Source organism: Caretta caretta, chromosome 9 (genome assembly GCF_965140235.1).
Source record: "Caretta caretta isolate rCarCar2 chromosome 9, rCarCar1.hap1, whole genome shotgun sequence".
Lineage (NCBI taxonomy): Eukaryota > Metazoa > Chordata > Testudines > Cheloniidae > Caretta > Caretta caretta.
The window spans coordinates 85963110-85975314 of NC_134214.1; the positions used below are offsets into that span (position 1 = coordinate 85963110).

General features: G+C 46.0%; 1 protein-coding gene across 3 annotated transcripts in view; it reads right to left on the reverse strand.

Annotated features, from left to right (window-relative positions):
• Nucleotides 1-12205, reverse strand: part of GAB3 (GRB2 associated binding protein 3) — a 105623-nt gene that overhangs the window by 16008 nt on the left and 77410 nt on the right. For all 3 annotated transcript variants that reach the window (XM_048864411.2, XM_048864406.2, XM_048864410.2), the window contains 3 exons: nucleotides 6699-6915; nucleotides 3672-4147; nucleotides 220-275 (listed from right to left, as the gene is read on the reverse strand). In XM_048864411.2, the coding sequence (XP_048720368.1) occupies nucleotides 220-275; nucleotides 3672-4147; nucleotides 6699-6915 (749 nt within the window). The remainder of the gene's footprint in view (nucleotides 1-219; nucleotides 276-3671; nucleotides 4148-6698; nucleotides 6916-12205) is intronic.

Below are 12205 nucleotides of genomic sequence, written 5' to 3' on the forward strand. Positions count from 1 at the left end.
CACCTGTGAGGCTTCTCTAATTTATAGCAGGGGCTGGACAAGCCTCCACATACTCCAGATGTAGGAGGTGCAAATGTGATATAAAGCCACCTGTGCCCTCCTCTTCCATTCCTGTGCTGAGCATAGGAGAGGAGTAACAGAGCATCAGGTCACAAGACAACTAACGTGCTTTAGTCTGTTTTGTGCCAGTGTTTAAATATATGCAAATAGAGTACTTACCAAATTCAAACTAAGCCTCTTATCTCGACTTCTGAGAGAGCTTCCTTCCATGTTGGCTGAAAAAAAAATACCCTCCAGTGATTAACAATGTAATTAGCAAAAGGGAATGGAAGCTGAAGGATATAATTCTGGAGCAAGGCATACGGCATTAAAATAATTATGACTTTCTAAAGCTCATGAAATATTTTGCTAGTCTTCGTGAAATGGGAAAACTTGACAAAATACGAGATAAAAAATAACTCTCTATAATTCTATGAGTGGGCAACTTATAATGCTATATTAGTTTTAAGCACATTGAAAAGAAGAAACAGTCAGCACACACCTATAAACCTATTCTGAGTTTTCTCTAATCACATCTAGATAAAGAGTAAGATCCTTGTCTATGAGAAAAGAAGTCAGGAGATTTGAGATTTAATTCCTGTTCTGTCAGCAACTTGTTGTATAACCTTTGGACTTTTCTATATCTCAACTTCCCCATCTGTAAAATGGGGACAATTATACCACAAAGGGGTGCTGGGAAGCTTAATTCATTATTGCTTGTAAAGTGCTCTGAGATCCTCAGACTTAAGGCACTAGGGAAGTGCAAATTATTTATAGATGGAATTCATGATAGTATGCACTATGAGAGGAGAAGTATGTGTTAATGATGAACGATCATAGCACAGAAGTGGTTTAGAATAAATCCACCTCCCCAACAAGTGAAAAGGTCTCTGTCACAATGCCTGCTAGTGCAAATTTGGCTTATGACACTTATTGTGTTTTCTTTTTGGTTCTTAATATGTTTTCTTTTCAAAACAGAGGTAAAAGAGGTTGTAAAATGTGTTTAGTGTTGATCAGCAGCTGGACAGAACTCGTGTGATTGTTTCCAGTGCATGGTGGACAGAGGTAGTGCGTCTGTGGAGCAGCAGCAGGACTGGGTGGCAGATTCTGTTAGCTTGGTAAGATTTTGCTCTAAATCTATGGCTGTATATTGCCATTTGCTTTTGGGGAGTTTGTTGACAGAAAAAAAAGGTAACTCGGGAGAGTGGGAGGGCAAATGGCTGCCTCTTTCCACTCAAACCCTTATTTTTCTCCCTATGCTTAAACTGTCCATCCATTTCCCTTTATAGAAAATATCTATAAATGGAGAAATGGGCCATTTCCCCACTGAGATTCTGTAGAGCTTTTCTCTGGAATACCATAAAAAAATTCAATGAGGGTAAATAGTATATAATGGAGTATGATACAATCTGCCTGATGTAGAGTTCTATCCTGTAGTGGAAGTGGGGTTTTTTTGTTTTTGTTTTTTGTAGTGATAACAGTGTAATAGACAATATAAAGATGACAAGACTGAAAGAAACTATCATTGGTACCCAAAATAAACAGCTTTCTAGACAGCTGTTATTAGCTACTTGTACTTTCTCAGTTACACACAGATTTTGTACTTCTGTAAGCGTGTTGATCAGGGGAGTGATTTTTTACCAAAATAGTTACACTGCTACAAGCTATAGTGTGCATACCATTTTAGCACTATAAAAGTGCCTTAGACCTGCATAGATTAGTCCCCTGCCCATAAGCTACACCGATATAAAGCATCTTTATACCTGTACAACTGAGTTCACACTGGGGGGTTGTACTGCTTTACCTATATATTGGGATAGTTAAAGCAGTACGACTTGTATGTGTAGATAAAGCCTATGTACAGACAACTCACCAGGGGTGTGCTCACCTCATCATCTCAACTGGTGAGAAGCTGCTGGGCCATTTGTATGTCTATTGCATGTCTCAATTTTGATTCACACTTTTTATATTTTAAAGTCAGAAACAGCTTCAGCTGCAGTTGGGGTAAAAAAATAAGAAGCAATGCTTATTAATTCATTGCTGCCCCCTGTCAGGCAGAGATAACCTTGCAGCACGTTCACAGAATATGACATTTTGGCACTTAATCCTCTGAAATGCACTTCAGTGTCAATTAGAACGGAGAAATATTACCTATCTCCAGCCAGATTGTGTGTGTGTGTGTGTGAGACACGCACACCCCCCCCATAAGTACCAAGAACATTTCACAGGCAGCTTTCAGTCATAACTGATTATTAAGAATACTATTTCCAGCTATGGGTGTTTCTTCTAAAAGCTTCCAAGAATTGCTTGAACACTGATAAACAGGGTGGGCAAAACTCTCCACGCTTTGGCTTTTATAAGAGCTAAACACCCTGGCTCTGTACAATGCACGAGTGACAGTTTAAACTGCAGAATAAAGGAAGCCAATCAATAATGCTGAATATAAATACCTGTTGTTGCCTCCACTTAGAAAGTTATGGCTCCTATACAATACATTTGAGTTTCCAACTAGATATTTTATCTGCTCATTCTGTTCTAAGACGCTGCAGAATACAACTGTATTTGTGTCACACTGTACCATGGCTCACACTTTCTTTCTTGGTTTTTTTCCTTTTCTTTTTAAACAATGTCTCAAGAGCGGGTGAAATTGTCCCGCTCAGCTCCAGTGTAGCATAGCATCCTGCTTTATCCCCAGTTTTCCAGGTAGGCTTTATTGAGATGCAGGGACATCAACTGATTCGCTTAATATCACACTGGGCGTCACTGGTTCATCTGGGATTATGTCCCATTGCCAGCTTCTTCCTGTCTTCCAGTCCTTTGCTCTCTACGTGCTAAGAAACATCCTTCTTCCATGGAGTGTACTACCTGCCGCAGCAGCAGAGGTATTGCACTTAAAGGGGCACTTAACTCGAGAAAGCCTGAATTTTGACTCATCTAAGGATGAAAAAAATTCCAAGAGCCACATTAAGTGGAAGTTTGAGCTTGGAATTGATTGACATGTAGGCCTAGTTTGGGGGTGTGTGTGTGTGTTAAAAATTAACAACAACACACAAAATCACAAATTGTCACATTCGGGGAGATCACAGCTGTCTGTTGACTGGTACTTACCCTGTTAATTCCACATACAGGAGCAGGTGCTGCTGTATGTAGCTGAGGGATACCACTTCTGATCCCATGTTGCCATGGTACTTGGCATTTATAAATCACCTGTCAGTAACTGACTGAGCTGCACAGTGGCCCTAGAAGTTGGGGATACTAAGGCACAGAAGGGCCCGAGTTTCAAAAGTTCTCAGTTCCTATTTAGGTACTTGAATGCAATGGCAAGATTTTCAAAAGTGCTTAGCACCCAGGTCTCAAGGAGAGCTGAAAACCTGGCCACTGCATTCAAGGTGACCCAGGGTGACTCAGGAGGTCACAGAACCAGGAGGAGAACACATAAATTTTGCCTCCCACTCCTTCACTCTCACTGGGCAGCACAACCTCTAACCACTGCCACTCGGATCCCACTTCATGCAGAGCAGGAGCCTGTGCACACTCACAAAGGCGTTAGCTTGGCTTTAGGCACAAGAACCTCTTTAGAGGTGATCACACTGTCACGGCACAGTAGCTCAGGAGGGGAAGAGAAGAGTTACCTTTCCAGTGCCGCACGTTATCCAAACTGGACAAGGAGATTCTTCTTGGCACCAAGGCAATCTGAGCCCCGCAGATCCCACCGTGTCCATTCTGAAGAGCCCCGTTGGATGGCTCCTCCCCGCTCCGGTCTGAGAAATGGGTTGGTTTGGGTGGCCGGGGTGGTGGCGTGTTAGACAAAATATCCAGTTCAGTTACGCCATAGGGCAGTGCGGCTTGGCTTTTATCAATCTGAAAGGTTGGTGTTAAAGGAGGCCCTGAGAGCGGAGAGGAGGAGGAGACGTCACTGTACGGCCCGCTAACGTCTATGCTTCTGGGTAGAATCCCATGATTCGCTGGCTGGCCCCCATCCTGGTGCACCACGCCGTTGCCAGATGGCTGTACGTGAAGGGAGGGTTGAGACTGCAAGGCATCAACAAAAACGTCATCTGATGAGGCCTGCTCCAGGGATCTGTCGGAATTTGACCAGCTGTCACATCTGGATAGAAGACAAAGACCAAATTCTGTATCTTCGTTCTACCACTATTGCAAGTGAACTAGTATGTACTCCAGTGAGTTCACACTATATGAGAGGTATACATACATGCCCACTGGTCCACAATAACACAACCAACCCAAGGCTTCAACTGCTTCATACAATTTTCTTTTCTGTGTTTTTAAATTCAAAATCCAGTCTCACCAGATTTAAGACAGTTCTTGAGACCAGCCTCATGCTTTTCTATCCCACTTTTGAAACTGCATATTGATCATTTAATTTCATTCACCCATTGTAAGCACCCACCATGGGAGTGCTGTGTGTATTTGTCTTTACTAATTACTGCAGGAGCTGTTTTGCACAAAGGGTCCAATCCATCGAGTGGCAGATTCAGCCCAATTCTCTCTTTACAAAGGATGTGGTGCTGTACAGAGAGGGGGCATTGGACATAAGGGGGCCATGCAGCGGGCTCACACACTGTGTGGTGTAGAAACCTGGTCTGATTGAACTCAGCGTGTGGCAGCATGTTGGGGAAACCAGGGCGGAACCAGAAGATCCACTGCTGTGAGGAACCTCCCTTCCACCTTTATCAGGGTAGGGGAGATTACATGAGGCATTTTTTATAGTCTACCCCAGACATCTTCCTGGCACCTGGGCTGGGGTTCTGGGCTTTGGATGTATGCCAAAAGTCTTAAGTGATGTTATGTACATGCTCATCGAGGGGACAGTGTGCACCATGGGGGTACAGCTCAGAGTAACCTCTGTCATTCACTTTTTCTTCCTATTTATTAAATCCTTGTTCACCAGCCAGATAACAGTCTATAGTAGCAGCCATGATACCAAGTAGAGTCTGATCCTGTTTCCACTGAAGTTAATGGGAGTTTTGACCTTTCTGTCGAAGTGACTGGTAGCGTACATGAAAAGGGAAGACAACTCTTGGGTCACGTTGCTATTGGAGTTTCAACCTCAACATCGTAGCCAAAGAGGATCTACGCACCCAGACTATGGATAAATGGCCTCCACAGCATTATTTCAATAAGTCAAGCAGCATTTCTTGTTGCAGATGCTCCAACCCAAACTGTGGGAGGACTGAGAATATGGTCTTTGGCTAAGGCCTGTACCACCTTTCACAGCATAGCGGATGCTGATGGCAGAATGATGCTACCTGCCCAAAAGCTCATTATGGGCTAAATCCTGCCCTCTCCTCCGGGGGTATGGAGAGGCCCCCGCTGCCAGAGAACAGAGGAGGTTCCACTTGGAAGATATTGGGGGCAGGATGAGGGGACTCAGCACAGTGATAATTCTGCAGGGGCTCCTTGCACCCCAGCACACAGAGAGGGTTGGGAGCAGGCTGTGGGCAGCCAATGGATCCCCAGATACAGGGGTCCGCCAGGCTTTTAGCATGTGAAGGGGTAACATGCCAGACACCACGACTACTGCTGCTACTCTGAGGCCTGGGGTAGGAGGCTTTCTCCTCCACGGCCCCCAAGGAGAAGCACAGCCGTTAGTGCTTCCTGCAGAACTGGAGATTGGTATCTGTATTTGATGTATCTATACATAGGAATGATGTCACCCACCACTGAAGAGTAACCATTTCCAGGGAGACATGCAGCGAGTGTTTAACACCACATAGCAACAGTGCCCAGCAGTTAGGACCATGTCAATCACAGAGGCAAGTTAGGGGGAAGGAATGTTCTTACCTCACCTATAGTGTGTCCTGGACGCTGAGGTTAACAACCGAACTCTGGAAAAGTGCCCAGCCCTTAAAAGCCATTGACCGTCAGAACCCCAGTTTTAAATCCTGTGATCCTGAGAGATGGCACTTCTAGGATCATCTGGTCCTCTAGCTGCACCCGCCTGGGCCTTGCTTCAGTACAGGCTCAAGGGGGACAGCAAACCCTCAGTACCATTTCCTGAAGCCCAGCCCTTCCTAATGCCATGCTGGGGTGTTGGACCCAGAAGGGGCAGAACGAGCTGAGCTTTTCTTGGTTCTTTAAGATTTCATTCAACCATTTAGAGGAGGGGGACAAAGGGACTAAGGACAAGCGTATAGGGGGGACTGTCCATTTGCTGGGAATACAAACCCTGGAGCATATTTCTGGATGTGCAGCAGCCCCTGCATGCTGCTCTGAGGATGTAAAAGGGCTGTAACCAGCCCCCAGGGAATTTCTTTGGCACAAGAGGGCACGGGGGTGCAGAGCCAGTGCTAAAGCCCCACTCCTCACCCTCTTGCAGCTCACAAGGGGGATGTTGGGAGGAAAGGGTCATGGCTGGAATATGCTGCATATACTATCCAGCTAGTCTCACCTGCAGAAAGGCCCCTATAGAGCTGTGGTAGCCCAGTGCAAGTTAAATCAGCCTCAGGGCTGCTCTAACCTGTGCTTGGGGCTGCACAGGGCCATGGCAACATGAATACGGAAGGCACAAGGGTGGAATAAAGCCCCTTTGCCCCCATCTCTGCTTCCTGTGTCCAGCGCAGGAATGGAGGATGTGGCTCATTGGCAGAGGGACATATCAACTGTAAAATGGCTTTAGCGCACCGCATGCGGTTTACCTGATATGATTGAACTTGCCCGTCTCGCAGTTTGATAGGAAGAGGTAATCGGGGAGGAAGACTGACTCCGACTCACTCCTGGTCTCTTCGGAAGCAGAGGCGTCCGTGGTGGCACTGCCTACAGAGGAGGAGGGGTCTGCGACCCTTGAGGTATGGGTGGAGACGGCTGGCGAGGGCTGGAGGGATGAGGTGGTGTGAGACAGGCTCTCCACAGAATCTGCAATGTAATAGGATTGCACCTTGTGATGGGTTTGCACAGCCGTCCTCCCGCGAGAATGCTGTGCACCCACCCATTCCTTAAGAGCACTGGGCAGTCACAGATCACACCAGGTGTTGATACTGACTGGGAACGCTGCTTCCCTACCCCATAAACAGTATCTGGGGGAGGAGGCCAAGACATTAACTTATGCAACATTCTAGGACGTGCAGTATTTACCGAGTAAGAGACCTTAGGGTCCAAAAAATCAGCAGCCAAAACACTCTTCCCACAAACACTCTGCATGGACATTCACTAGAAAGAGTGAACAGGACTAGCGAGCAGGGGATTCCAGGCCAGGGCACAGACCCCAACATCTGTGCTGAAAGGCAGCCCTAAAACACATGCATGTTTGTGCCCATAACAAACGGAATTCAGCAGGTGCCTGCGGCATTTGGAAATCCCCGAGCAAAATGCCGTGTCTCTGCCTCTTGGCAGCCTCACTGTCATTACCACAGTGGTTCCTGAGCTTGGACCCGGTGCTCCCTGTACAGACCGTACAGAGGAGGAGAGCGCTCACGTTCTAACTGTATCGTGCATTACATGTAAGTCACCCCATCCTAACAAGCGATCCTAACAGCCATTTCACAGAATCCATGTGAATGCAGATCCTTCCTCGGCCAGCCCCTGAAGATCCTTTTTATTCCAGGAAAGCATGGTCTTAAACTAGAGGTTAGCCTAAAAGAAAACCTCAGATCTAAACTACCCCTGAAACCCTGGGGATATTTGGATCCAGACTTTCTGACTTCCCTTCACTCTGAATGGCCTGAACCAGAACCCTAGATCAAAACCTTGCTGAACTACAGAACACTGGGGATCCATCCAAATCTTGTGGCTTGGAGCCATCTCTCCTTGAAATCCTTGAATGCTCCCTTTCTAATAGTCTCGGTTGCTGCACTCCTCTCTCAGGTCAGGAAGAAAACAAATCGCTTCCTCTGAGGAAAGCACCTAGATGGAGGAGTCGGTTTTATCAAGTACGTTTTTGAACTTCTCTAGCAGAAATAAAGAACCATGAGACCTATTTGAAATTAATGGAGACAAGAGGGGGTTTTCTTCCCACTCGCCAAACCTCTGAGGATGAAACTGATCTTTACTTTCTGCTTGCAGAATATCCAGATTTGTTGCACTGTGGAATTTGTTTGCAGTCTTCTTGTGTCTCTTAATGTTGGACAAAGTCTACATGAGCCAGAGATGTGTTGCAATATGATCAACACAGTTAGGGGCTCAGCAACGTAGCCTACTGACACAGCGGAGATACGCTCTTTTTTCCATGAGCCTCAAGGTATTTGGGAAGTGGGGATTACCAGCACAAGACCTGACGCTTGCATGTGGCAGTCACCTGAACGTACAACGTGCCCAATGCTCTTTAAAATTTTGTATGGAAAAAATCCTAGGCTCCAAAGGGTTAAAGCCAAATCTAAATCACTCAGAAACTATGGCTAGAGGTAAATAAAAAAAGTCACCCTCCATGAGGACCTACAATTCCCCTAGGGCCCTGATGGGGCAGTATTTGCAGTGCAGCACCCCTAGGAAAATGAAAACCTGGCACCCCCAGGTTGATGATGACTTCTCTTTTCATTGGGCGCTGTGAATTTTTCAGTCTGCCCATGTGATGTGCTTGTGGGCCCCCTGACTGCTCCTCTTATAGAGCCTGATCCTGCACCCATTGAAGCCAATAACAAAGCTTGCGTTGGGCTCAATTCTCCCAGTGTCTGAGCTCTACTTGGGACAGGGGCAGAAACATCAAGGAGACCCTTAGTGGGTGCTACCTGGCCCCAGCATTAGTTAGGGACTCTTGAAAGACTGGGTGCCACAGGCTGACAGATGCCGCACCCCCAATGGCAGGGTTGGTGCAGAAGCAGCTTCCACAAACTTTATACCAGCACTGGGTTTCCATCCACCACGATAATTCTCAGCAGGCTGATTATGGCCAGGATCTGTCCACTTTATGCAGCAACAAACAGCCAGAGCAGAAAGTGTGGCCCCTTGATTTCAAAGGGGCAGGATCAGGGCTAGAGTCTCTCCTTCACGCACAGTGTCCTTTGTGTTTTAACCCTTTGGGTATGTTTGAAAATGGAAGTAAATAGCTTAGTGATCGAAGAAGAATGGAGAACAACATAAAGCCGGGTGTGAACCACAACCTAGATACGGCCTCCATCCTCCCCAAACTTTGGGGGAGTTTTGATCTGAATCTGACTCCCGCAATTTGCAGTTTGGGCCCATTTGTAGCTGAGCAGCTTTGGAACAGTCACTGTGAGTTCCCTGTGGAATTTGAACACAATTCCCTCGAGGTTCTGGCATAATTCCTCCTCCCCCTCCCAACAGGCTGTTCTAGAAGATCAGATACATGGGAACTGCTGAAAGTATCTGAGAAAAAGCCTGAGAGAAACTACAAAAGCTGCCAAAGAGAGAATTATCCTTTTTCCTATAGGGTTTTGAATGTAATCCAGAAATAAGATTTCTGAGTAACTGGTGAGCAATGGAAATCTGAAATTAATTCCAATGATACTGCATTACCCCATAATGGCCACCAGATGGTGTGCATCTTGTTCCAGGACCAATTGTTTTCCTATTATTAGTGTTACTCTGATGTTATCAGCAGGTATTTACCATCCAGGACAAAGCACATGTCTCAAAAAACTTACACATTTCATAAATCAGAGCAGCTGTATTCCACCAAAAACCCAGCAACTGATAAATACAGAACGCCACAAGTATGCTTTCAGGGTCCTAAGTATTACTACATCAAGATTCAGTGGTAGCAAGCTTGTCAATTTCTTCGAAGTCCCAATTTCAGGGGCTGCCTGTCAGAAATCCTGAAGACATCTCATTGTGAACAGACATTAAAAGGTGGGCCATCTCCTACTTTGTGGGCTAGATCCTGAGGTCCTTACTCAGATTTTACTCAGTCCTTCGCTGGACACAATTCCAACTGACAACAATATTCTTGTGACATATTTGATTAACGCGTATAGCTTTTAATTTTGCATGCCCCTGGAAAGCTGTTGATAGATGCAGTGTATAAGTGTAAACAAATCAATAAGGACAGAATAAGGATTTGGCCCTGTATACCTTGATGTTCGATAACCTCCGCTCTCCCCCTGACCCCCCCACATAAACAAACAAAACCCCTGCCATATAATTAGCACAGAAGTACGCTTCCCCCGTGGCAGACTCTGGACCAGCTCCTCAACTGGCGTAAATGCAGCATAGCTCCATTGACTATCTAGTCTAAGAGTACAAAAACCCATTTAGAGCTGCATTTTGCCAGCCTAATGCAGAGTAGTACCATACTCTATTGAATTCAATGAGACTAAGGAAGTAAGGTAATACTCATACTCAATATAAGTAATGCCAGCAAAATCTGGCCCACAGCAATCAAACAACTACTTACCAATGACCCCAGTACTGGTACCTTTATATAAAGTTCAGCAATGGAGTTACTGGGGATTTGTGTTTTTCTTTTCAATATTGTGTCTGACAACTATTTCTTCTTGCCGGATTAGGGCCCAATACTATGCACAATTAGGCCCAGGCTCAGCAAAGCATTTAAGCATGTGCTCAAATCTATGCCTTTCACATTCACTTGAAATTTAGACACATGCTTAAGTGCTTTCCTGAATCTTGCATCGAATGATTTCGATAGCACTGTTCACAGTACTAAGGGATTACATCTGAAAGTAAGTGTTTCCACGATCAGGCTCTTAAAGCGTATTACATCTGCTGGGTGGTGTTGATGGCCCAAAGCATTACAAACAAGCTAAAGAACTTTTCCAGAAGTTTTACCACCAAGACTCTCTCTACAGGCTCAAATGGTGAACTGAGCTATTCAGACTTTGAATTCTTAGAGCTACATCCTAAACTGTGGCAACTCAAATATATACTGAGCTAATTCTGTGGGAATCTCAGGAAAACGTGTTCATGTCACCATCTGACTGCATCTAAAAAACTGCACAACAAGGAGAAATCAGTGGCTCTCTGGATTAATAATACAAACTCAGAACCGACAGGCACTAATTCCATCTGCAATTCACTACCTTTAGCATCAGAGTTATCCCACTGGTAAAGACTCTTAGGTCTGGAGTACATTGTAGTCACAGTCAACTGCACTGATGGGGGGAACATGGCTGTGCCCTTTCGTAACTTTCGGGTTGTTCTGACATCTGTAGTGAGCTCCCAAGAGACGAGGTCAGCTCTGCAGGCTTTGCTGGTAATAGAATCGGTGTGCATTAAAGTTATACTGCAGCAGCCAGGGACAATAAATTACGCATGGCCATTTTCTACAGAAAGAATGCAGAGAATAAGCTTTATGCTGTTTTGCCTCCTCCCACCCCACCCCAATAAGACAGTGAGCTGACTCTGCTGCCAAAGTAATTGCTTCATTTAGTGCTAATTGCCCCAAGGAAGAGCTGGGGAGTGGGCAGCGGGGTGGTTGTGTGTTTTGAATGTAGCACCATCCAGTTTGGATTTGGGCTCTGTATATTACTAAGAGGTAACAGAGCAGCACCGTTTTGCAGAGGAGTTCATTTGCAACTTAAGTGATGGCAAGGACTAAAAACCCAACCTCTGCAGTGCAGTAGATCCTGGAGGACTGATCTCTCCATTGCACGCTTAGCTGGGTGATCGCCCTTCAACGTATGTGAATAACTCACCTCAGTGGAGGTTCTTTGCCCTTCATTTGCTGGTTCAAATCCTGTCTAGAGACTGAAAGTCATTACCACCTGATGGCTGTTTGGGGATGGAGGTGAAATGACTTCAGCGTTTCAGGCAGGTGTCCCCATCACAGCACACACCCAGCCAGGTTCCATGTTGGCCGTATCAGCAGAAAAGTCAAGGAGATGAAAATACCCTCCCACAATTTGTGGCAATGGACCAGACCATGGCATTGAAGAGACCCCGGGTCATGCTGCCCCCAGGTGAGCTCAGGGAGGGATTAGTCCCTTCCGGCGGGAGTAGTCCCTGCGTTCTCCAGTGAGCACTGCGAGGTGCCTTGACAATTCCCCTCGTGCCCACACAAGGACCAGAGCCATCTAGTCCGATGGGGGTAAGCTGGTTGTGCTGCTGCCTATACCATCCCATGCTGGTTGGCGGGGGGAGGGGAGGGCTGTTCTGTGGGGCACCCATTTTGCATGAGCACTAAACTCACATGGAGAAAAAGGAAAATAAGGATCCCTCCCACGGAGATGAAACCTACCCCTGCCCTGACACACACACAAAGGGGAGAACAGCCCCTTTGGGGAGGTGTCTTCAA